At 40.5% G+C, this 23,233-nt stretch overlaps 1 protein-coding gene across 1 annotated transcript; it reads left to right on the top strand.

The window, feature by feature from the left end:
• The first annotated feature begins 5,263 nt into the window (after window positions 1-5,263).
• LOC131109459 (heparan sulfate glucosamine 3-O-sulfotransferase 6) lies at window positions 5,264-23,116 on the top strand. Its single transcript, XM_058061497.2, has 2 exons — window positions 5,264-5,906; window positions 22,143-23,116. The coding sequence occupies exons 1-2, from the start codon at window positions 5,455-5,457 to the stop codon at window positions 22,768-22,770; spliced, it is 1,080 nt and encodes a 359-aa protein (XP_057917480.2). The 5' UTR covers window positions 5,264-5,454; the 3' UTR covers window positions 22,771-23,116.
• The last annotated feature ends 117 nt before the right edge of the window (window positions 23,117-23,233 follow it).

The following is a 23,233-nucleotide window of genomic DNA, read 5'->3' as shown; positions in this document are numbered from 1 at the left end:
CTGTACATACTGTACAGACACATACTGTACAGACACATACTGTACATGACACATACTGTACATGACACATAGTTACATGACTTCTTTTTGCTGGATCTGCGTCTGCATCCATTTTCCTCTGCATCCCATCCAAACCTTTCAAGAAGAATTTTTGGACGCCACGCTAGAGCTCCAGCGCGAGTTGCTGCACCCAGTCTAACCTTGCGATGCCATGATCTACAGTCATGATGTCACTCATGCAATAAAGACTGCTCTATAATCATTGGAGTCCATTCTCGCTGCAATGAAATCCTGTAGAAGAAGGATGATATATCTGAAGCAAAGCTGAGCTGTAAATATAAAAGAGCGGGTAGACGGCGCCTGAGGCCAAAGTAAAGACCGATCCTGGAGTTGCCATTTTTTTTTCAAGTTAGAAACAAGGTACTGTTCTCCATTACTGCACTATTTAAGATCAGAGATCAATGAGGCCTTAAAAACACATCAATTAGTCTGTGCAGGAACGACAGGTAGCCTAAACAAACACAGCTAACCTCCTGACACACACACATGCTGTCATCGGGTATCACGGGTTGAATGTCTGCCACAGTAGAAAGGTTCCTGATTAAATAGTTTTGCAGCAGCGTGTGTGCTTGTGTGTGTGTGTGTGTGTGTGTGTGTGTGTCAAAGAGCTCAGCGGCTTTGAAGCAACTCGCTGAGGTCGGCTGTTATCGTGTCTTGCTATGGAAGATAATGCGGTTAGACGATGCTACCGGGATCGTGTTTACAAACAGTCATGGTGAGCCCTGTCAGGCGGCATCCATGTTGGTTGGAGCCAGACAGCTCGGCTATAAAGCGTGGTTTTAAATGTGTGTCAGCTTATATTTTAAACTGGATGTCAGCGGATGACAAAAAAAAAACAAAGTTCACATGCTTTTTTTGTAATATTATTTGTAATCCTAAGTACTGTACTACAATATACAGTAAAATGCAGGCTTCACTACTAACCTTAAAGGGGACCTATTATGATTTTCCCACTTTTCTGACCTATAAATGTAGTTATATGTAGTTCATCATTCCGAGAAGAAAATTTACAAGAAAAATTAAACAACAGCAGGAATGCAAAAAGCTGCTTTAATTTTCCGAAAATAAAACCAAAATATTAAAAGAAAAACTTGTATTGTAATGAGAAAAAAAAGGTGCAATTTCACAAGAATAAACTCATAACATAATTAATTCTAACATCTCACTTCAGGGCACCATGGTATCTTCAACACCAAACAAACACATCTCTCGTCAATTTGACATTGTAATGGCATTTCCTCATTGTCACTGGACAGACCGCGAGATGCCTTCACAGACACTCCGAACACCACAACGTCTTTATTACGCGTGTATGTGTAGTCTAAATAAACACAGCTGCAAAAAAAAAGTGGACATTCTAATAAAAATGGCCAAATTTCAGACATAGTGTGACATGCGCATTAACCAAGATTAATTAATTTGAAAAATGTGATTAATCTGATTAAACATTTTAATTAGACAACATGCAAACTCCACACAGAGATTCCCAACGTAGGTTTTTCCTGTTCAGACTGAGGGATTGATGAAAAGGATGATCTTAGTATCATACAAGCCCAAGAAGAGCGTGTGGGCTGCAGCGGTCTGAGAAGGTAAGCATACCTGTAACATGTCGCTACACAGGTTTTCTTATCTTGTTTTGAATATAAGGTTAACAAAAAAATCAACCACTTAACGGAAAACTCTTTTTTTGGAATTTTGCCCATCATCATCCACAACCCTTATGTGAGACATGAACACACACGTCTTTCTCTTTTGTGTGCATTCTGAAGATACAAAAGCACCTAGTCTGCCTACAAAGATGGCCTCCAAGAAGGTTTTATTATGGTTTTATTATGTTTTATATGGTTTTATTATGGTTTTATATAGTACATCCTGTCTGTGTGTAGTAACTAGTACATTCATGATAACAAGTCATTCTTACAGTGTTTTGTCCGTGTAGGTTCCAATACGTAGCGGTATCTTTTTTTTTGGTTCTGGTCAGGCATGGACCTAATAACACAGGGGTGGGCAAACTACGGCTCGGGGGCCACATGCGGCCCACCAAGTGTTTGAATCCGGCCCGCTAGTTGCTTTCTAAGTATTTAAACTCAGTATTTAAACATACAAACTGGCAACATGACCTGCAAGTCAGATGTCTTATTTAGGAAAAAAAATGAAATAATAAAACTGTCAAATTAAATAACATAATTTGATGTGGTCTGATGTTTAAAGTGCTCCTGAATAAAGGGACATGAGAACAAACACTGTATATAACAGTATAGCACTTTTACAGATAAAATTAGACAAATAATTCAAGGAAAATTATAAGCATAAAATAGTGTGTGTGTATTAAACATACTACGTATATTCTGGCCCCCTGGACAATTTCGTTAACTGAATGTGACCCAAAAGTCAAAATATTTGCCCACTCCTGGGCTAACACGATTCTTCAATTTACTATTGGATCAATTGGTTCAATTCTTACATTTACTGAAATAGATAATGCAGAAATGTGTTAAATTCATATTCAAGCCAGTATGATCCCCCTAGTTAGGTGAATGGCCTACCCTTAACAGCGTGTGTTGTATATAAATGATACTGTGGTTTTATTACATCCCAGACTGGCTAAAACATGTTTTTAAGGCTTCCGTGATGTAATAGTCCTGTACAGGCATGAACCTCAGTGGAAGGATGTTTGTAGTTTTTTGAAGCTTTCAGGCCACACCCATGCGGTACATACTTCACAGTTCTTGTGTCCTATATAGTACTTACCCAGCTCGCCACGGAGCTCTGCCCTGCAGTTAGTAAGCGTGTGGCCTTCTGCAGCTGGTCTTCACACAGCACGCAACTTCCTCTAGCAGAAGCCGTGCCGACTCATTGTTTTAAAAAATCACCATCTTCGGGAGCTTTTTGTTTGTCTGATGGCATCCTGGGTGTGAATTGCGGTTGTGGGAGTTCACAAATCGCAAATGGGGCCAAGATTTTCTCTTAGTGCCTAATTATGCTCAATTTTAATGTCATTGACTAGTTCTAGCCTGCATATTGTTATTATGATTATGCATCACACACTGAGAATTTTTTTGACACAAATGTTAATATTTATGCAAACTAACAAACTAATATTGACAATATATCTAATATACAATTATTCTGCTGTATCAAACATGGCTGCCCTGTCATAATACTTGATAATAATGATTATTTTGAAATCATTATTTTGAAAAATAACTTCCCTCATTTCCAAAGTACCTGAAGTAAACATTTCTTCCTGATGTATTTTCGTTGGACTTGTATTTGAAGCTTCCTAGTGGCTTTAATTAAAATAAAAAGGAAAAACCCCAAGCATTCACCCTTTAATCCAAGTTGACCTTTAATAATGATGGTTGAGGGAGCGTGGTGACAAGCATCTACTGTATGTGTGTGTGTGTGTGTGCGTGTGTGTGTGTGTGTGTGTGCATTCCATGCAGGTGAGCGAACAGACCCTTTGAAGAGCAGCATGTCAGTAGTAGCTTGTTGCACAAGAGAATAAATCCCTTCAACTGTCACCATCACGAAACATTTGTACTGTACAGGGAATCGTTTTTTTATCATCAGACAAGTGTAAAAAGAAGTTAACACTTCAGCATTCACTTTGTCGCCAATTAAACTAGCATGTTTTTGGAATGTGGGAGGAAACCGGAGTACTTGGAGAAAACCCACGCATGCACGGGGAGAACATGCAAACTCCACACAGAGATGGCCGAGGGTGGAATTGAACTAGGGTCTCCTAGCCATGAAGCCGCCATGAAGCCTAATGTAATAAAATTAAGTTTTAAATTAGTAGATGAAGTAGATGACCTTAACATTTTGGATTTAAAGTAATATAACACTCTTATGTGGAACCTGTTGACAAAACAAATGCCGAGCTATGCTCTATTTTCCCTCTGACACGTCATTTTATGACTTTTTTCTTGGAAATTTACGATTTAATCTTGAAATATCACAACTTTTTTATTAATGTACAAACAGACTGAACTAAAAATGATTGGCGTTCATAGGCGGCTTGTTGGTGGTTGAAGATGTGTGAGATATGCAGGTCTTAATCGGCCATGCAGAGTTTTTTCAAATCATAGTTCCACCTTAAAATACCAAGCTCATTTCGATCAAGACTAAATAAAAACTCCAGAAAGTTGACTATTGACCAAGACTGTGACATATCTCCGATTGTTTTTCAACACTGCATCTGATCAATAGTGAGAAGGAGAGCTTGGTGACTACAACAGGATAAATGATGCCTTCTCTATTTAGGGACTCGTAGCAAATTGACATTCTGCCAGGTCGGAGGAGGCCGGAGTCGATCAGGAGCGCCTTCACCCCCCCATTCCCCCCCGCCCGCTGGTTTGTCATCCATATGGATATGCTGTCATGTTGCACCTCACTTCGAGGTGAAGTTGCCAATAATTTGTCATCCCACAGATATTTGTGTTTTTCGGTGGCATTAAAATTTTGTTGTTACATTTCAGTTTTTTTTTTAAACAATGACAATAAATACATGCAAAATGAATATTGAGCTTGATGGCGGAAGAGGAGGAGAAGAGAGTTTTGACAAACCATGACATGACATCATTTCCAGTGGATAATAAACTACAAACTGTAAGCCGAGTATTTCTGTTCATAGCCATTTCTAATATTGCATCAGTATCAGTAAGACTCTTTTCTGCTATGAAGTTCAATTTCCAGTTCTATGGTTATCATCACATTTCCCCCCCTGCTGATGGCGGTCAGGGTCACTTGGAGAGAAAGGAGCTTCGGGCACCTGTCTGTCCCAGTATGGTAAGAGTGCAAAGGTTAAATGTGTGTCTCCGTGGGGGTGGTGGGGGGGTGGTCAGGCAGGGGGTTTGCCACAGCAGGTGGTCGCTAAGCAGGCACTAAAATCGGACTAAAAAGCAACGTGGAGCAAAGTCCAATAATACAGCTTTGCACATTTGCAGGAAGCCTCTTCGTGGATGTGATTTGCTGAGGAAATTGGACACAATTAGTCCCTCGGACTGCAATAAAAAAGCTAATGTTTTTCTTCATATAATGAACATGCTTGGTGGGAAATTACTGGCAAAATACTGCAATATGAGGACTTCATGATAATTATTTCAGTGCCCGACGTTGTGGGGGCGTGTGTTTTGGGGCGTGGAAATAGCAGTAAGCAACACGGGGCGAGATGATGAGCGCTTCCCACAGAGCCACGGGAGCGCGCAGGAGGACACGCATATCTCCCAAATCTCCTCAGTGGCGATTCAAATGCTCTTGATCGGACGAGGAGCGCACCTGAAGCGGAGGAACATCATGCGCCGCATTTCGCAACACGTTGCGCAACTTTAGCGGATGTTTTTCATGTTTTAAAAACGTGCCTTAAAAAAAAAACCATAAATATGAAGACTCATGGGATGTAGTAAATGGAGAGCTGCGTTCAACTTTGGACACCTCAAGGTGCAGTCCAAGCTGTCCGTCTTCTTGACCATGATCATCCTCTTCCTTTACCTCTTTTACTGCCTTAATGGATTCTGCGAGTCCTTACCCAGACCTGTTTATGACCAGCAGAGTCACCAACAGGACAAACATGTTCAAAATGACGCACAGGGAACCACGCCAAAGCTCCCCGCTGCGTCTTTTGTGCGGGACCAGCTGTCAGACGTCGCCTACAGTACGAACAATATCTCCATCGCTAATACTTTTGGGAACAAAAAGTTTCCCCAGGCCATCATCATCGGGGTGAAGAAGGGAGGAACGAGGGCTCTCCTGGAGTTCCTGCGCATCCACCCGGACGTGAGGGCAGTTGGAACCGAGCCTCACTTTTTTGACCGCTTCTATGAAAAGGGACTGGATTGGTACAGGTAAGATGACGTACTTGGTGTACTTGTTGGTGATGGAGTACTTGTACACCCCAGTGAAAACTTACAGTACTGGATAACCAGTCATCCTAATACATTCAAGTGCAAATTGGTGACAACTGCAAAGATAATATTGACGTTTTCAGAAAAGTAAAGGACATTTTGGGGTTATTATTGCTCATATTTGACTAATTCAATGCATTGTGGAGAATACTGTGGGAAGAAATAAGTTCAAAATAACTAATATTGCATATTATGACCGTCTACAATTGATATATTATTTGTTTTGGATACAAATGAGTACAGTTTGTACAATATATAGATCATGGTACCTAAAGAGCAGTTTAAATGGATCTTCCTGGGCTCCATCACGCAAAGCACCAATGAACACAACACAAAACTCAACAAAATACACCCAAAACAAAAATACTCTATATGAAAAATGACAGAAATACCCACAAAAGACCATTTTTAAACATCTTGTATTGTTTGATTCTCTTAAAGAAGCAGGCAACCTATTCCAGCGAGTAGCAGCACTATGCAACACTGTCCATGTTTGCCACAGGGAACAAAGGACAGGACGGGACTGGTGGGTGCTGGTGCCAGTTTCAGTCACGGGTCTTTGCCTGCGTTAACATAAAAAAAAAGTCCCATGAAAAGGAAAAGATGATGTAATGCACCTTGCATTCTTTGCTGTGCTATGTCCCCACGTCATCGAGGTGTGACGGTGGGCCCCGAAGCCAAACCAGTTGCAAACCATTGCTTTAGAGCAGGGGTCTCAAACACGTGGCCCGCGCAAGTTTGATATGGATGCTGTACGGTATCATGTACCCAGAAAAAATTATTACGTTTGATTAATGTTCATGTTAAAGGTTAAATAACTGTTAATAGTTATCCTCCCTATCCGTGTGGAAGTGGTAAGTTTTTGGCTTTTTTAAGTTTAAAGGAAATAACTTGGAGGCTACCGTTTAGGTCGCTAGATCTCTAGTTTGCGAGTTAGCATGTGTCTCAAGACCCTGCAGTTGCGCAATATGTTGTAAATAAAAAGAGTATAAATGTGACTATAGTCGTGTTTTGTCATGTCTACAGGGCTCTAATAATGCTTTGTTCATTTTAATCTGAAAATAATAATTTGTCTACCCACCAACTATATGTGGTTTCTTAATTTTTTATTATTTGCTGTTTTATTATTATTATTATTATTATATTTATTACTGATTGATTGATTTTCTTTATTCTTGATTTGTTTATTTTTCATCTTATTTTGTGCAGAAAAATAAAAATTAAGATATTTGAGAACAGTGGAATGTTTTATCAGCGCTTTTATTGTAGAAAATCGGAACTAAAGCACTGAAAAAGTTTGTATATTTTTTTAATAAATGCGTTTTTTTTTTTTTTTTTTGGAAAACCTGATGTGGCCCAGTCTGACCCAGACCCTAGCTCCAGTGGCCCCCAAGTAAATTGAGTTTGAGACCCCTGCTTTAGAGCTACCTCGAGGTGTCATGTCTCCTGAAAAAGGCACTTGCCTTGGGGACATTGTACCACAATTGTTCCCCTGATGCTGACATTGTATACTGCATTAATAATACAGTATATTTCAATAGGTCAAAATGTCAATAGATATTTGAGGAAATATAGTCTTGTCTTCTACTGCACGTGCCGCACATCATGTTTAGTTGATGATACACTACAATAGTTGATGATGAATCCATGGATGGCGTACTACAGTATAACTATCTAAGCTCCAGAGCAGACAAGTGTGTTCTTTGTCTGATTTTCTTGTGTTTCTATTGGACTGCAAAGAAATACAGGCCCATATTTCATATAAAAGGTCATTCCCAAACTGAGTGTGCTGATGTTTTTGGACAGTCGCACACACTAACACCACCATGCTCGATATTCTCTTAATTCATATCTCTCGGCGCCAATGAGACGCTCCACTGAGAGTGTCCAAGAATGGCAGCGTATTGTATTCAGTCAGCGCCGAGCCAATAAATTGGTGTTTATTGAGCTGACACGCTGCTTTCCAAAGTGTCCATGTTGGTCTCCTGGGGAGTAGGCCTTCGTCACCAAGGCTCCTGTGATCACAAGGGAGGGCGGATGGGGTGGTTGTGTGTGGCGGTGATGCTCTTAAAGTGTGAAATGCATAATGTACTGAATGTAGCGATATTGTTATTGTGGGTTTGTGACTACATGTGAATGCTGCAGGGAAGCCTAGGAAAGAGGTCACTACAGGTCACGCAGGGAGGAATCATGGAAAAGGAAGGCTGTATGTATTGCACAGGTGGAACAAATGATGGTATGATAAAGAGACAAGATGCAGGGCGTGGGATCAATAAAACCGTGGAATGATTAGTTCAGGGATGAGGCTTAAAGCGTGCGTGTGCACAAGGATTGGTTTGTTTTGGTTTTTAGTGAAGAGTGGTTTTCAGAAAGGTGGAGGTTGCTGCTCATCTAATGCATTTCTGATGGCAACATACATTACAGCGATGTGGGTAGTTCAAGGGTGGGCGACTGAATGGATATACAGGGCTTTTAATTGAGTGGGTGTAAAAATGTGTTTGCACTTTTTCTATATGAAAATTCACCAATAGAAGATTAATTATAATCTTAAAGGGGAACTGCACTTTGGGGGAATTTTACATTTTTCTATATGAAAATGCACCAATAGAAGATATATTATAATCCCAAAGGAGAACTGCACTTTTGGGGAATTTTGCATTTTTCTGTATGAAAATTCACCAATAGAAGATCTATTATAATCATAAAGGAGAGCTGCACTTTTGGGGAATTTTACATTTTTCTGTATGAAAATTCACCAATAGAAGATCTATTATAATCCTAAAGGAGAGCTGCACTTTTGGGGAATTTTGCATTTTTCTGTATGAAAATTCACCAATAGAAGATCTATTATAATCTTAAAGGGGAAATGCACATTCCCTTGCACATTTCCCTGCAATGGATTTAAAATCAACATGAAGTTTTGCTGAAAATGTAAATACAGCATGAGAGGATGGTCGTCACTCAAACCAAGTGAGGCTCATCTACGTACACAATATGCCCTCTTAAGTGCGCAGTGGGTCTATATAACTCTCACATCATGTTATAAATTTGCTTTTGGATTCTTTTCCAGATGCACAGCTAAACAAAATTTAGGGTCGCACAAAAGTCAGATTTATGGTAAAGTCATGGACATCGTAAATTCTTCCTCTTTACGGTGCCAGATTCCTGTTCTGTGGTGCAATGAGGAGGTCGTAGGAAGTTTTAGCTATGTTTTGAAGTTTTAGTTATGCGTGGATCCATGTGTGTTGAATGTTTTAATAATGACTTACAATGCGAGACTAGAAAGTTACAGCAAAGGTAGAAACTCTTTTAAGTGCTTCCGGGCCGTGCCTTGTACAGTTAACACCCCTCCGACTGTTTGATTGACAGCTATTAACATGTGACTTAGACATACGATGAGTGGCCACTAATGGCATGAATTTTGAACCTGTGGTGGTTTGCTGACATCGTCCATTTGTGAATATTTTTTATTTTTGTCTTTTAATATATTTGCACTCTTATCTGACTGGGCTGTTGCAGTAATTTTGTTTGTCTTGATTTTTTACATATACCACATCCGGGTTAATACTGCCATGTGTCCTTTATTTTGATACTGACTTTGCACTGAACAGGAAGTCAATGTTTGTTTGTTGTCATTTCAAGCTGCAATAATGAGGAAGTGAGATGAATGACATTTCACATAAATGATCCCTTTGACGTCTCAAATTTTGTAGACGTAAACGGGAAGAACTTCAGCAGGCTCCACTTTTATACTTTATACTAATACAACTTATTCTTCAGTTTATTACCAACCCCCCTCTCTTGTGACGATAGGAGTGTGATTGTTATCTAATCCGCTGACAGCACGAGTCAACACTGTGCGAATTGGACCCATGTAATGGCAGGTCAGGCATTAACACGGACAGCTCAGGGGGGTAGGTGCACAAGGGATGACAGGGATTAGGCCCCCGCCGCAGTCAAACCTTATGGAGTGTTAGTCCACAACATGGTTCCTCCCCGACCGTCACCTTGTATTGTGGATTAACAATATCATGCATCATATAAAATGGGATTTTTTCACTAGAAAAAGCAAATCAACAGGTTGCACCAAACAACTTCTCCTAGAGCTTTTCTTCCTGTCACTCACACATGAAAAAGTAACCTGTAGAGATGCAGCTGTGACAACGTGCAAAATTTCGGTTTGTGATGAAAGTAAATTCACTCGTCTAATAAAGCGCCTTGTCTTCACAATACCCCAACAAGCTCATCATAACGGAACATTTTATCTCCAAAACGGAACCACTGATATAGCCCAACAATACAATGTTCTGTGTGCTTTGAAACTCAGTCAAAATCATCAAAAATATAAAAAAAATGGCGGTTCCCTTCTTTTCTTATCACCTTGTTCCCTTATTCCTGTTCTTTCATTTTATCTCCCCTATTTTCGATTATATTCCCTTCTATCCATCCCAACTAGTAAAGGTCAAATTTGTTCTCTCCTTTCCCTTTCCATCTTTCCATCTCGATATTTTTAGTGTAGAGCCATCTTTTGTTTCCCACATAACCGTCCGTATATCATTTGTTATTCTTCCTTTAGCATGATCACACGCTATGTACTCAATTATTGGGTTATTCCTCATATCAATTGGAAGCAGACTCTGCAGCGTGCCAGGCCAACAATATCATGTGAAAAGTGGGCTGCAACACATCACTTCAAGATTTATACTCTTCCCTTTCAAAGTGCTGTCTGCATCTTTGAGCTCCAATGAGAGCTAACCAAGTAAAACACACGGACATTCTTAAAGGAAGCTTTTGGCAAAAACGCTTACATGTGGAAAAGCCTCGGATTTGCCATCGGATGGAAGTTAGTCTGGGTTTCTTTTTGAAGGACTTGATGTGTGTGAGAGAGAGTATGTCCCGTCACCCCAGCAACACTGTCGCCTCTTCATCTTGTCACTACACAGATATATTAGTCATTTCACTGTATTGATCACAGAATACGGCCTCATTCTATTGATCTCGCCGCTCTCTGCCTTTATCACGCCGTTACAGAAGAAATGACTAACTTCTGAATATTCAATCTTGTTGACAAGAGGCTGTTACTCCTCTCCGCAGCTTGCTGACATTTACACCTCAAGGTCGGGGTGTCGCCACACTGGATTTATCGGCTTGTTCAGGCCACTCAAACCGTGCAATTTAAAGCCGGTGGACAGGTTCTCTTTCTTGTTCGGTCAGTGTCTCTAAATCTGTCTACTTATCGACTCATTTTCCACCCCCGTATTTCTTTCGTCTGATGTCTGGTTGCTCTCATGAAAGCGGTTGCAAAATTCAGCAGGGAGCAGGATGCGCTGCTCGGCCAGGAATGCCCAGGTTTTACTTCCTGTCTGTGCATTTCTACCAATCACAAGGGAATCTTTGCTTGAATTCCTCTCTGTGTGTATTCCTTTTTGGTTATTCGGAGAAATGTATATGTTCTGCTGCAAGAAAGAAGGCTTTGTGCAGCAGATGGCTAGAGAGAGCGCCCGTCAGTGCGTTTCATGCTGCATCAATGCTGGAAGGAAATACTAGTAGTTTTAGTGGGATATATGTCAGAAGCAATCAGTGCAAAATATAATGTCATTTGCATGAATCAGAAAATTAGGAACACCTGCCCACTTCAACAGCTGTGTCAAAGAAATCAGCTCTCGTAGAGATAGCAATCAAAACTGTTTATCATTGTGGTTGTAGTTTAACTGGTTTACAACTGCTATGCGTCATCCCGTTTCGCTTTTGTTAAGTGGAGTAATCAAGATAATCATCACAATAACCACAAAAATAAACATATTGTAATACAAATACTGTGCTGACTCTGCAGCTGGCGTATTTCGCCGCGCAGCATCCTGAACGTGGACGTTTGAGCAGTTATTCTAATGCTGGCAGCCATCGTGACATATGGTTAAATAGCACATAGTAAAATAAATCCCATCACTTCTTAAACCATTCAATGTCAAATTATCATTTTTGTATTTTCCTGAGGATGCATACATTTTCTCAGGAGAAAGTGCAATTGTATTGATATGTATATACGTATGTTAATTGTAGAGGGAGAAAAAGGCCATCAATATTTTGCCAGCTTCCCATTGCTCGACCTTCCTCCACCCGGTGGACCGCCACTCATCCAGTCAGTGACGGCGGAGTCAGATGGTTGTTGACAACATGTCCACGGCCCTGCGAGACTTTGCCATACAGTAGAGTTTTAATCTGCCGGGCTCAACAAGGGAGTGGATTTTGTGCAAAAATTAAATGGATACAAAGCCAAATAAAGCGATCATTAACTAATGAATTCAAATATGAAAAAGTCTGTGAAAGCTCAATCATGACTGGTAATTTGAGGTTCGTTTGCAAACATAATATATGGGAAAGATTAGTAAAAATACATAATGATAAGTTAGAATCTATAAATTATGAGGTCTATAATTCAGTCCAGTTATACTGCGATGGAATGTAGTCCTCCCAATTTTAATTATGTGGTGGAACGAATCTGGTTTTTAGATTTTTTTTTTATCATATGCTAGCTGTTAAGAAGTCTTGCATTCCTCTTTTTTTCGGACGCTGTAAGGTAATTATTGATTGTGTGCGTGTGTAACTAACGTCTCATTGGTGTCCACTTCTGTTTAATGTTTGACTACCAGAGATGGTGGAGAGGGTGGGGGGGTTGTGCATCATAGCCTCCATCCTAAAAGTGTTGCAACAAAACACCTCCTCTCTGTCTGTCTGTCTGCTCAAATGTTCCTGAACACCTTCCTGTCTGTCTGACATAAACACTGTGGAAATTAGATTCATTACGACAGGAAAGAGACGCTGTGCTCAAACAAGAATGCACGCAGGACAGGACACGGTGATGGGAATCTGTTCCTGATTCCAAAAGAATCTTGTGGGAATTTAGTAGCAAATCACACAAAAGGAAGCATATTAGGAGCAGAAACATGATTATTAATGCGCATTTGTGCTATATGCATATTGTTTATAGGTATAAAAAGTCGTACATTGAGGACCATCTGTATTTCTACTAGCGCAGATATGACTAAAGGCTTCTATCGTATAATTCTGAAGAGTGCCGGTGTGCGTGCTGATGGAGTACTTGGCCCCACACATTTTTTTTATATGAACGTCTAAACCAGGGGTGGGCAAACTTTTTGACTCGCGGGCCGCATTGATATGACAAAATTTAAGGGGGGGGGGGGGGGGGGGCAGACTATATATTTTACACGTAACAGTCCACCTGGTATTATTGTATCTGTAAAATTGTCATGCAATCTGCTATTATTATTTATTATTTTATATTTATATTTAAATATTTTAAAAATAATAAAATATTATAATAATTACAATAAAAGTAAAATAATAATTATTATATTATTATTATGTAAAATATGCAAATATGACAATAATATTATATACAATTAATATAATAATTAGCATTAATATAATAATTATAATAATCATAATAGTTCTAATAATTATTATAATAATCTAATAATAATCTAATAATAATAATAATTATTATTGTTATTATTATGTGCTTGTGTCCCTTTTTTCAGGAGCACTTTGTAAACAACAGACCATGTCAAAAAACGAAATTGATAAAACCATCAAAAGGTTGGCTCAGGCCATGATGCTAGGTTGTATGTTGAGTTTAAATGAAATACTTTGGAAAGATTGGGCGGGCCGTATTCAAACACTTGGCGGGCCGGATGTGGCCCCCGGGCCGTAGTTTGCCCACCCCTGGTCTAAACCATATTCCAGTCAATATGGTAACTGAGTGCACTATTTGGCTGCAATCAGCAGAAGAACTGTCTCAACTGGTTTGCACTCCAAAGAAACTATGGGATGTTGCGCCATATCTACGCTAATAGACCTCGGTCATGCCATTCATTCATTTCAAAACACAACATCAGTTTTCTAGCCATTACAAGTCATTACCTTGTGTTGAAAATGCTCATTAAAACAGGCCCCACAGTGACCTCGGACTTGCTTGCTACCAAAAGCAAAGGCCTGATAAAAGCAGTTTCCAGGTTCAAAAGCTGCCTGTGATTTTCTTTTTAAGACACTGTGAACAATGAAAAACCACAAGCCACAGCGAGGCGGAAACTGCTCGGAAGTGGTTTGTCAGGATCAGACAGTATCGAGTGTTCTTATTGGCCAGGACTTGGGGAGTTGCCAGACAATTTCACACTGAGTCGATTAAAGTTTGTCTATCGTGTGTGTGCTCATTTAGGCTAGTTTTATTAGAGGAAACATGCTTTTTTCCTTTTTCCTCTGCAAAGTTAGAGTCGGGGATAGATTTTACGGTATGCACATGTTGGAAAATCTTATGTAATTTGTAACTGAACTAACTACTTCCAGCTATCTGTGGAGGGATATATGAAAGTATATTAAAGTGGAGCTATTATGCTTTTTCCACTTGTCTGACCTATCAATGTAGTTAGAATGTTGTATTCCCGTGTTAAGCGATGCCAAAGTTTCGGATAATGAGGTTTGCGCATTTGGAAGTGAAACCTGAAAGAAGTTTGGGATGGCTCAAAACGCTCGTTTTCAAAGGGTGTTGCAAAACTGTTCCTTTGTGATGTCACAGAGGAGCTGACTTCCTTATATGGCCGTGGCTGTAGGCGCGATATGCTCTCTGCCTTCTCTGTTTACGAAATAAAATCAGGGATAGGGTTATTGTATTTGGTGATTCCCAGCAAGATACAAATATTTGGCATTTCACACGGGACCATTTTTTGTGAACATGAACATGAAATATCCGCCAAACTGTTGCTGGAGCCAGAAATAACGCACTCTCCCCAGGAGCGGTACATTAATGTCAGACATGCTGTGTGGCTGATGATTATTGATGACCGATAATTATCGGCACAATATCAGCACTAAAATGAATATCGGTTGATATCGGTATCAGATATTATCCTGAAAACTGATATTAAAAAATATACACAACACAAATGTGTTCATTTTCCCACAGGAGATATGTCATGTTACAAATATCTGTATTGGAAATTGAGAGTTGGACAACATCGATTTTGCAAAAGCAAAACAAAAAAAATATATATACACACATATATATGCATACATACATACAAAGCTCACTAGCACTGATTTAGACAGTTTTCTGTCTGCTTAGTTATGCTGACGTTCCGAGTTGAATCTTCTCCCGGAGCACATAATTATGTTTACTGGAAGGCAGGAATATGCATCAGTGACACAAAAAGCTGTTTTTTTAAGCAAAAGATATGCAAGCAATAATCATCACTGCATTGTTGGCAACCAATGTGACACATGATTTATAACCACACCATTAAAATAATCCCATCACTTGTCTTAATGCATGAAATATGTTATTTGTGTATATTCCAAGGGATTTATCCACAGGGATATCACAGTACACCACACATTTCCAACTTAACCGACCAATTATGGTACTGTGGCCACGACGCTATGACATCACTAGGGTCAGGAAGGAAGGAGAATCTATAATTTGCTCATCTCTCCAACCCATCTTCAGCTTGTCCATCCTGTGTTTAAGGATGGAAGGCAGGGCGTGGCCCCCTTGGAACTTCAAGATAAAGCCAGACAAGCAGGCCACATGTGGGCCCTACAGAAACATGATTGCAGATTTTCCCATTTGATAAGTAATCAGTGACCGCATGCATGCATGCTAATGCACATGAACATGCTCATATGGACTGGGTATGGACTTAGTTATTTATTCTTATCATGACTGAGTTCGTATTACTTGGTACTGGACTTTTACAGATGCACTGATACTCCTGTGAATTATGATATTATTTATTAAAAAGACACATGGATTTCTGCAGAGCTGAACTTTTACAGGTAGAACAATTCACATTCTTAGGAAGAAGTGGAAAATCAATGCAGACAGTGCCCAAACACAGAGCGTCCTAACAAAGAATGTCCCAAAACTAAAAATGTCCACCAAGGCAGGCAATTACACACACGCAAGAACAGGAAAGAAAGAAGCTGAGCTGGAATGCAATGGCAAAGAGAAACAGACACACTGGCAAAGAGGGGAGTCATCATGCAGCCTCAAACGCAACAGGAAAAAAAGCAATAAGAAACAGGCAAAACTAATCAGAGAGTTGCACACAATCAGAAGAGCGGGCAAGAAAGAGGAAGATGCTTTCAAAATAAAACAGGATATATCATTTCATGAGAGTGCAAAAGTTAGATTCAACTTTTTTTTCTTTTTGAAGTGGCTTTCATCTTGAATAAGATCTGCGTTAACGTATATTGGGAAACTCCTGATCATTCTATCAAATCAAAATCAAATCAACTTTATTTGTATAGCACTTTTCCTGCAAAGCCATGCAACACAAAGTGCTTTATCGCAGTTTTTCAAAACTACTTTAATCAATAAATCATGGTGATTTGTGGTTGAATATGGCATATTATTTGTACAAATCCACACTGTGCCTGTGGCAGTCACCTTATAATCACTTTTGCGTCGTCATTGATGTTAGCGTATGCTAGCTCCGTGGCTAACTGCAACTAGGGTAGTAACTACTGTAGCTAGTAGCTATTAGCTATTAGCTTTATCGAGGATGTCATAGTTATTAATTTTTACTATTTATTTATTATTTTTGTATCTGAATAAACTATTTACAAACGTTACTATTAAGACAAGTATTTGAAAAAATATATGACAACATATTGCAATCTACTAATCTGATTTCTACTAGATTGCGCTCTTCTGCACTCTGTGTGTAGCAAAACAACACAGTGTACACAGTGTGCATTTTCATTCATTCATTCATTTTCTACCGCTTTTCCTCACGAGGGTCGCGGGGGGGAGGGGGTGCTGGAGCCTATCCCAGCTGGCGAGAGGCGGGGTACACCCTGGACTGGTGGCCAGCCAATCACAGGGCACATATAGACAAACAACCATTCACACTCACATTCATACCTATGGACAATTTGGAGTGGCTAATTAACCTAGCATGTTTTTGGAATGTGGGAGGAAACCGGAGTACCCGGAGAAAACCCACGCATGCACGGGGAGAACATGCAAACTCCACACAGAGATGGCCGAGGGTGGAATTGAACCCTGGTCTCCTAGCTGTGAGGTCTGCGCGCTAACCACTCGAGCACCGTGCAGCCCAGTGTGCATTTTATTTATATAATATAATGCATGCAAACACCAACAAAAGGTTATTCACTTTGTATAACACATTTGCATATGTGTAGCATTTCTTTACGAAGTGACATCGCTAACTAGTGTCAAACATCAGGTGACAAAAGTATGGTTTGTATATGAAACTTTGCAAAAATGCTTTTCATGGAAACATAACCTAAGAAAATCGGCTGCATAATTGCGTTTCATGTAGTTGCGTAATGAGATCAAACACACAGCAAAGGGATATACAAAGAGTGTCTTTCATGTTGTTGTGGTTTCTGACTGACCACCTCTCACTCACTTGTGGCTTCCTGGCCTTGTACTTGTCTCGTTTTCCCCTCAGCTACACACATTTTTCAGCTTTCCTACCGACCTACCCCAGTGCTGCAAACCTCTTCGGCAAAAATATTTTTCACCCCCTCAAAAAATAAGCGTTGGTGTGCACCACACACATGCTTGCAGTAACATGATTTTTCTTTTTTTGCCAAATAGCTTGCAGGAAAATGAAATTAAAAAAAATGAGTTCTACCAGAAGGGCATATAATCCAGCCAGGGCTTGTTCACTTCAAGTCCTTAAACGCTCAGGGAGGCAACAAACAACCCCCATTTTCGTTAAGTTGATTACAGTCTCTGCTGACTTCTCATCAGCCCACAGGAGCTCTCCAGGCCTGCATTTGCTCTCCGTAATGACAAACGGCTCCCTTTCACACAACACCGAGTTACAGGGAGCTGCTTTTAAACATCTTTGAACAGGCTTAAGTGGTTAAGGATGTGGATATAGTCTCACATATCCAGTATGTTCTGTTGGAATTGGAATAAGGCTGAATCGGTTTGAAAAAGTGAGGGGAAGAGAAGAGGAAAGAGACCATGTACCAGCATGTAAGGGAGAAAAGTGCACATGATGACAAGTTGCATTGAATGATCCTTGGTGATTATACCCGGTGGTTTGGCCCTCCGAATCACTACCATGTGACTCCAAAATTCGGGCTTTTTTGTAGCAAAGCAGGGTGGAAAGGATAAAGAGGGTCTGGGGGTCTGGCCGTGAGCCAGGCGGTGTCGGTACAGATCACAGCTTTCATGGCCGGGAACGTCAGAAGTGGAGAGAAACTTCCTAAGTCAGAAAGACTTCCCTCTCAATAGCTCTCTCTCTCTCACTCACACACACACACACACACAAACACACACACGCACACACTGTGTGGGTCTGAACTTCATTGCTCCCAGATGTGGATCTATCCTGTGGAAGGCATGTTCACATTGCTCTTGTGTGTGCTTGTTTGTGTATGTCCATGTGTTGTTGCATACAAATAGAATTAAAATGTTTGTGCGCCCGAAGATGGAAAAACAATAAAAAGATGTTTTGCCAGCTCAGCAATTTTTTTTATAGACATGATTCTTGTTTTTGATTAAATAACATCTTATTTCATAATCCTGCACAGTCACAATGAGTCAAATGGGGCTCATTGGAGTGCATTTATTGCGAGTACAGTATAATTGTACCTCTAACTATTTCCTGTAGTAGTCGTAGTAGTAGATGATAGAAGGTAATAATCAGTTCCAGGGTCAAGTAGCAAAACACACACGGAGCCGCTGCCGTTATTTGTACTCACTAACCATTGAGCAAAGAGCCTGGACTGTCAAGTGAGGCTTTCCGATGTACTTTTATTCACATGAACGCTGGCATCCATCCATGGGATTCCATAGTGTGTCACCCTCAGCATGTGACCCCCTCATCCACTCTCAGTATGACATTTGTCACTTGATTGATAAACAGGACAGCTAGTGTAACATTAGTCTGCTATACATACTGTAGACGTACGCTCCGACAATACTACTAGCTTTGTTTACACCGCTTATGTGCCGGATACGGGATCTCTGAAGTGACACAAAGGACAGCCGCCACTACAACAAGAGCAATCTACTGAGCAATAAATATGTAACGGTATTAGCAATGCATGTGATGGGGGGGGGCTGGGATTAAATAAGCTTTTCTTCCTCACATGTGCTCACATCCAATTTGTAAACAGTATCCTGCTAGCCCTGTAAATGGGCCCTAATAAAGCTTAAGCCCACCTACATAGATTGCATGTGTGGACGCATGTGTATGCTCTGATAATTTGCCTAGCAACCGGATGCCAGCTGTTGGAAATGTAATGTAATGTTCCTGGGCCCTTGAGTAGTTGGTCAGTTTATGTGATAAAAAAAAATCCAGTTTGACGGACCTGCCCCCACTTTGTCTCTCTTTGCTTGTCCTCCATCATGCATGTGTTGCTAACCTCTGTCCAACACGTTTACGTTCAATCGCTGTGTACGCTGCCTTCATGATTGACTTCTAATTTCTATATTTTGTACTTTCTGTATTTTGTCATACTGTCTTGCACTGAAAATGGAGCTGCTGCAATTTCATTCTACTGTATGTAAAATGACAATAAAGGGCATTCTGATTCTGTATCATGACATTCCTATAAGTGACCATACCAATTTTTATTCTAGGGACTGGGATGTCAAAAAGGTGAAATATATATAGTATAATAATATATAATATAATATAATCAGGTCATAAAATATACTATGATCAAAGTAACATTACCTATAATCAAATAATGTAATCAAAATTATCTTAACATGGAAATTAATTTCCAACTTTAGTCGTTGTTTGCCCAAAATGTCCCCAAAACAATTTTCTATGTAATTTAGGTCAATAATTCTCATACATGATTTTCTATAAAAATAATAATATTCCTTTAGGTGGTCGTGAGAGGAAATGTAAAAACAGTAGATGGATGTATTGTCTGCACTACGACAGTTACAAAGAGAAAAGGTTGGAGCTCCCTCCCAAAAAACGTTTTACAACTGTGTTTTTTGGGATCCATATCCTAGCAGCTATACCGCCGCTTGCGTCACGCGTTGCCTGAAATAAATCTGTGAACCACAGGCTCACTAAATCGGCCTCAGACTCAAATGCTGCTGCTCACACTTTTAAATGAATCCAAAATTTTAGACTATAGCCAAAGAAACCAGTTTTTACTTTGCTTTTATCCTCCTGGTGTTTTGCTCTGTTTTGTTTGATTCTGTTTTGTCCCGACCGACCCTTGTAATACAAGCCAGAGATGTGTTATGAAAACCGTAAGTTGTGTCTTTGGTGTCGCCCTCATAAAACTGAGAGTCGTCCCCATCAAAGCTCAGGGCGCCATAAGCTTTTTGCTTACAAACCAACCACAAACACCAAACCATCTAAACATGCCTGCTTTGCTGAAATTAACTAACAGATCTTGTAAATGTGGCGCTTTTCCCGTACTGAGGTCCCTCCTTGTTTGCATGAGGAAAGTTGGCAGGAAGTAACTCACAATGGGGGTTATGACATTCCGTTTTTACCACTATAGTCCAATGTGCACGAAATATACGAGCCAAATCAGGTTTTCCCCTCCCGTTTCAAACAATCTGCTCTGGCACATCATCTTAGAACTTCTTCAGGTGAGATGTCGTCTCAGCTTGAGTCATCAACTATATGAGCAATCAATCAAGAAATATGTCAACACACTAAAACCTTGAATATTCTAGAACTGCCTGCAACAATAATAAGCGGAGGAGCCAACAGCAATAGGCACGATTTAATGAGAGCACATGGCGCTCGGTAAGATTATCCTGGGATAACCTCTGATTCCGTAGGTACCACAAATCCTCTTTTTGCCCGTTAATGTCTGTTATTCATCGGTAGAAATACAGCACACTCGCTAACTGCAGCGTTAGGAACACCTGCACACATTCTTTATACACTGGCAGGAAAACAGTAGTTATCTAAAGTAAGAGTAATGCACAACAGCTGGCCAGCCTACTTGCAGTATCGCTCAAACTTGAGTGGATCTCCTCACATTTCAACTATTTGATAACTAGGAGGTCTTCTCAAGGGACAAAATGAAACTTGGATATACAGACATCTTTTGTTTAGCATCGCAAATTGATCCTGGTGAATTTCCTTGAATTTGGAGCATTTTAGAGACCTGTGGATATGAAATAACACCCCTATAGTCACCTTTAGACATTACCCAATAGAGTAGATTTTCATTAATTCATTCATTTTCTACCGCTTATCCTCACGAGGGTCGCAGGGGGTGCTGGAGCCTATCCCAGCTGTCTTTGGGCGAGAGGCGGGGTACACCCTGGACTGGTGGCCAGCCAATAAATCACAGGGCACATATAGACAAACAACCATTCACACTCACATTCATACCTATGGACAATTTGGAGAACGTGGAAACTCCGCACAGAGATGGCCGAGGGTGGAATTGAACTCGGGTCTCCTAGCTGTGAGGCCTGCACGCTAACCACTCAACCACCGTGCAGATATAAGTAGATATTATAATGGTAAATAACCTAACATAAATAAGATTACTGCACATCATTATCGTATCGTTATATCTCTGGCCATAGTAAGAAGTAAATATACAAACAATGGTTAGTTTCAGTTTCGGTTATACCTGTTTTGGGGTTCAAAAATGACTATTTGTGGTTTCAATTGTTGTTTTAGAGACGGGTGACTGGATGCATTATGTGTGAAGATTTTGCAGTGACAAAAAGCAGACATTTGCATGTGCAAAAATGTTGCTAAATTTCCCAAAAAAGCTAACTGACTCCTGCCTCAGCATAATTATCATAGATCGCCGATGACAACAAACAGCTTAAACGCCACAAAGGGAACTAATAATACGCCACAAAGGGAACTAATAATACGCCACAAAGGGAACTAATAGCGGCGGGTTGACAGTGTTGTGTGTTACAGAGCAGGATGCGAGGAAATGAGTTGTCTGAGGTTAATGCAGTCTTGTGGTTTCCTACAGTAGCAGTTGGTGCTGATACGGCCACTCCATCATTGTCAGAGGCGTAATCCACAGATTTAGATCTCCAGTAGCAAAGCATAACAATCAAGAAGCCCGGAGGGAATTTGCGGGTTCGGAGAGTCCCAGCTAATGAGATTAAGAGCATATGTTTATGGAATATTTTTAATACGGTCTTTCCTTTCTTCCCAGGAATCTGATGCCGCGCACACTGGATGGTCAGATCACCATGGAGAAGACCCCCAGTTACTTCATCACAAAAGAAGCCCCTCGTCGTGTCTTCGCCATGAGCCGCCACACCAAGCTGATCGTGGTGGTGCGCGACCCGGTGACCAGGGCTGTTTCCGATTACACACAAACTGTGTCCAAATCACCGGGCCTGCCGTCCTTCCAGAATTTGGCGTTCCGCAATGCCACCACGGGCCTCATCGACACCTCTTGGAGCGCGGTGCGCATCGGCATCTACGCCAAGCACCTGGAGAACTGGCTGCGCTACTTCCCGCTCTCGCGTTTCCTTTTCATAAGCGGCGAGCGCCTGGTGACGGACCCGGCAGGCGAGATGGGCCGCGTTCAGGATTTCCTGGGACTGAAACGCGTGGTGACGGACAAGCACTTCTACTTCAATCAGACCAAAGGCTTCCCCTGCTTGAAGAAGCCAGAGGGGAGCAGCAGGCCCCGCTGCCTGGGGAAGTCAAAGGGCAGGCCCCATCCGCAGATCCCCTCAGACGTCCTGCTCAGGCTCAGGGACTTTTACAGACCTTTTAACCTCAAATTCTATCAAATGACGGGTCAGAACTTTGGCTGGGATGACATAGATTGATTCCGAAGAAGTCAGTGGCAAGACACAACATGCATTACCAAAGTTTTTACTCAGCAAAAACAGGCCTTACAAGCATTGCTTTATCAAAAAAATGCAACAATCAACTTTGGTCAACATTGTTCAGTTCAGAATATGCAGTAAAAGGTGTTTATAGTTCCTCTCTTTGCTGTTTTTTCACTTTAAAAGATGCTGTTTTTCTCTAATTTGAAATAACCATGCAGTGCATCCACAAAGCACCACCCTCATTCAAGTGTATACTTCACAGATCCTAATTTATAAAATGACGACATATTGTTGAAATGTTTTTCCTGACACTTTTGTATTCGGAATTCTGCTAAAATTCTGATAAAAATGTTTCAATTCTTAAAAGGTGTTTTGTCATTTTTTTTTCCGGCATGCATGAGTTTCTTTCTTAAAACTATACAAAAAATATTTAAAACGTTGCTAGTAAAATATAGAAATT

The sequence above is a fragment of the Doryrhamphus excisus genome, linkage group LG2 (assembly GCF_037039965.1).
Source record: "Doryrhamphus excisus strain RoL-2023G ecotype Guam linkage group LG2, RoL_Dexc_Guam_v1.1, whole genome shotgun sequence".
Taxonomy (NCBI): domain Eukaryota; kingdom Metazoa; phylum Chordata; class Actinopteri; order Syngnathiformes; family Syngnathidae; genus Doryrhamphus; species Doryrhamphus excisus.
Note: the sequence above shows the minus strand (reverse complement) of the source record. Positions and strands in the feature narration are given on the sequence as shown.

Coding starts and splice junctions, on each gene's coding strand:
- LOC131109459 (XM_058061497.2), top strand. CDS start 5,455: ATGGGATGTAGTAAATGGAGAGCTGCGTTCAACTTTGGACACCTCAAG. Junction 5,907..22,142: donor AAGGGACTGGATTGGTACAG/GTAAGATGACGT, acceptor CTTTCTTCCCAG/GAATCTGATGCCGCGCACAC.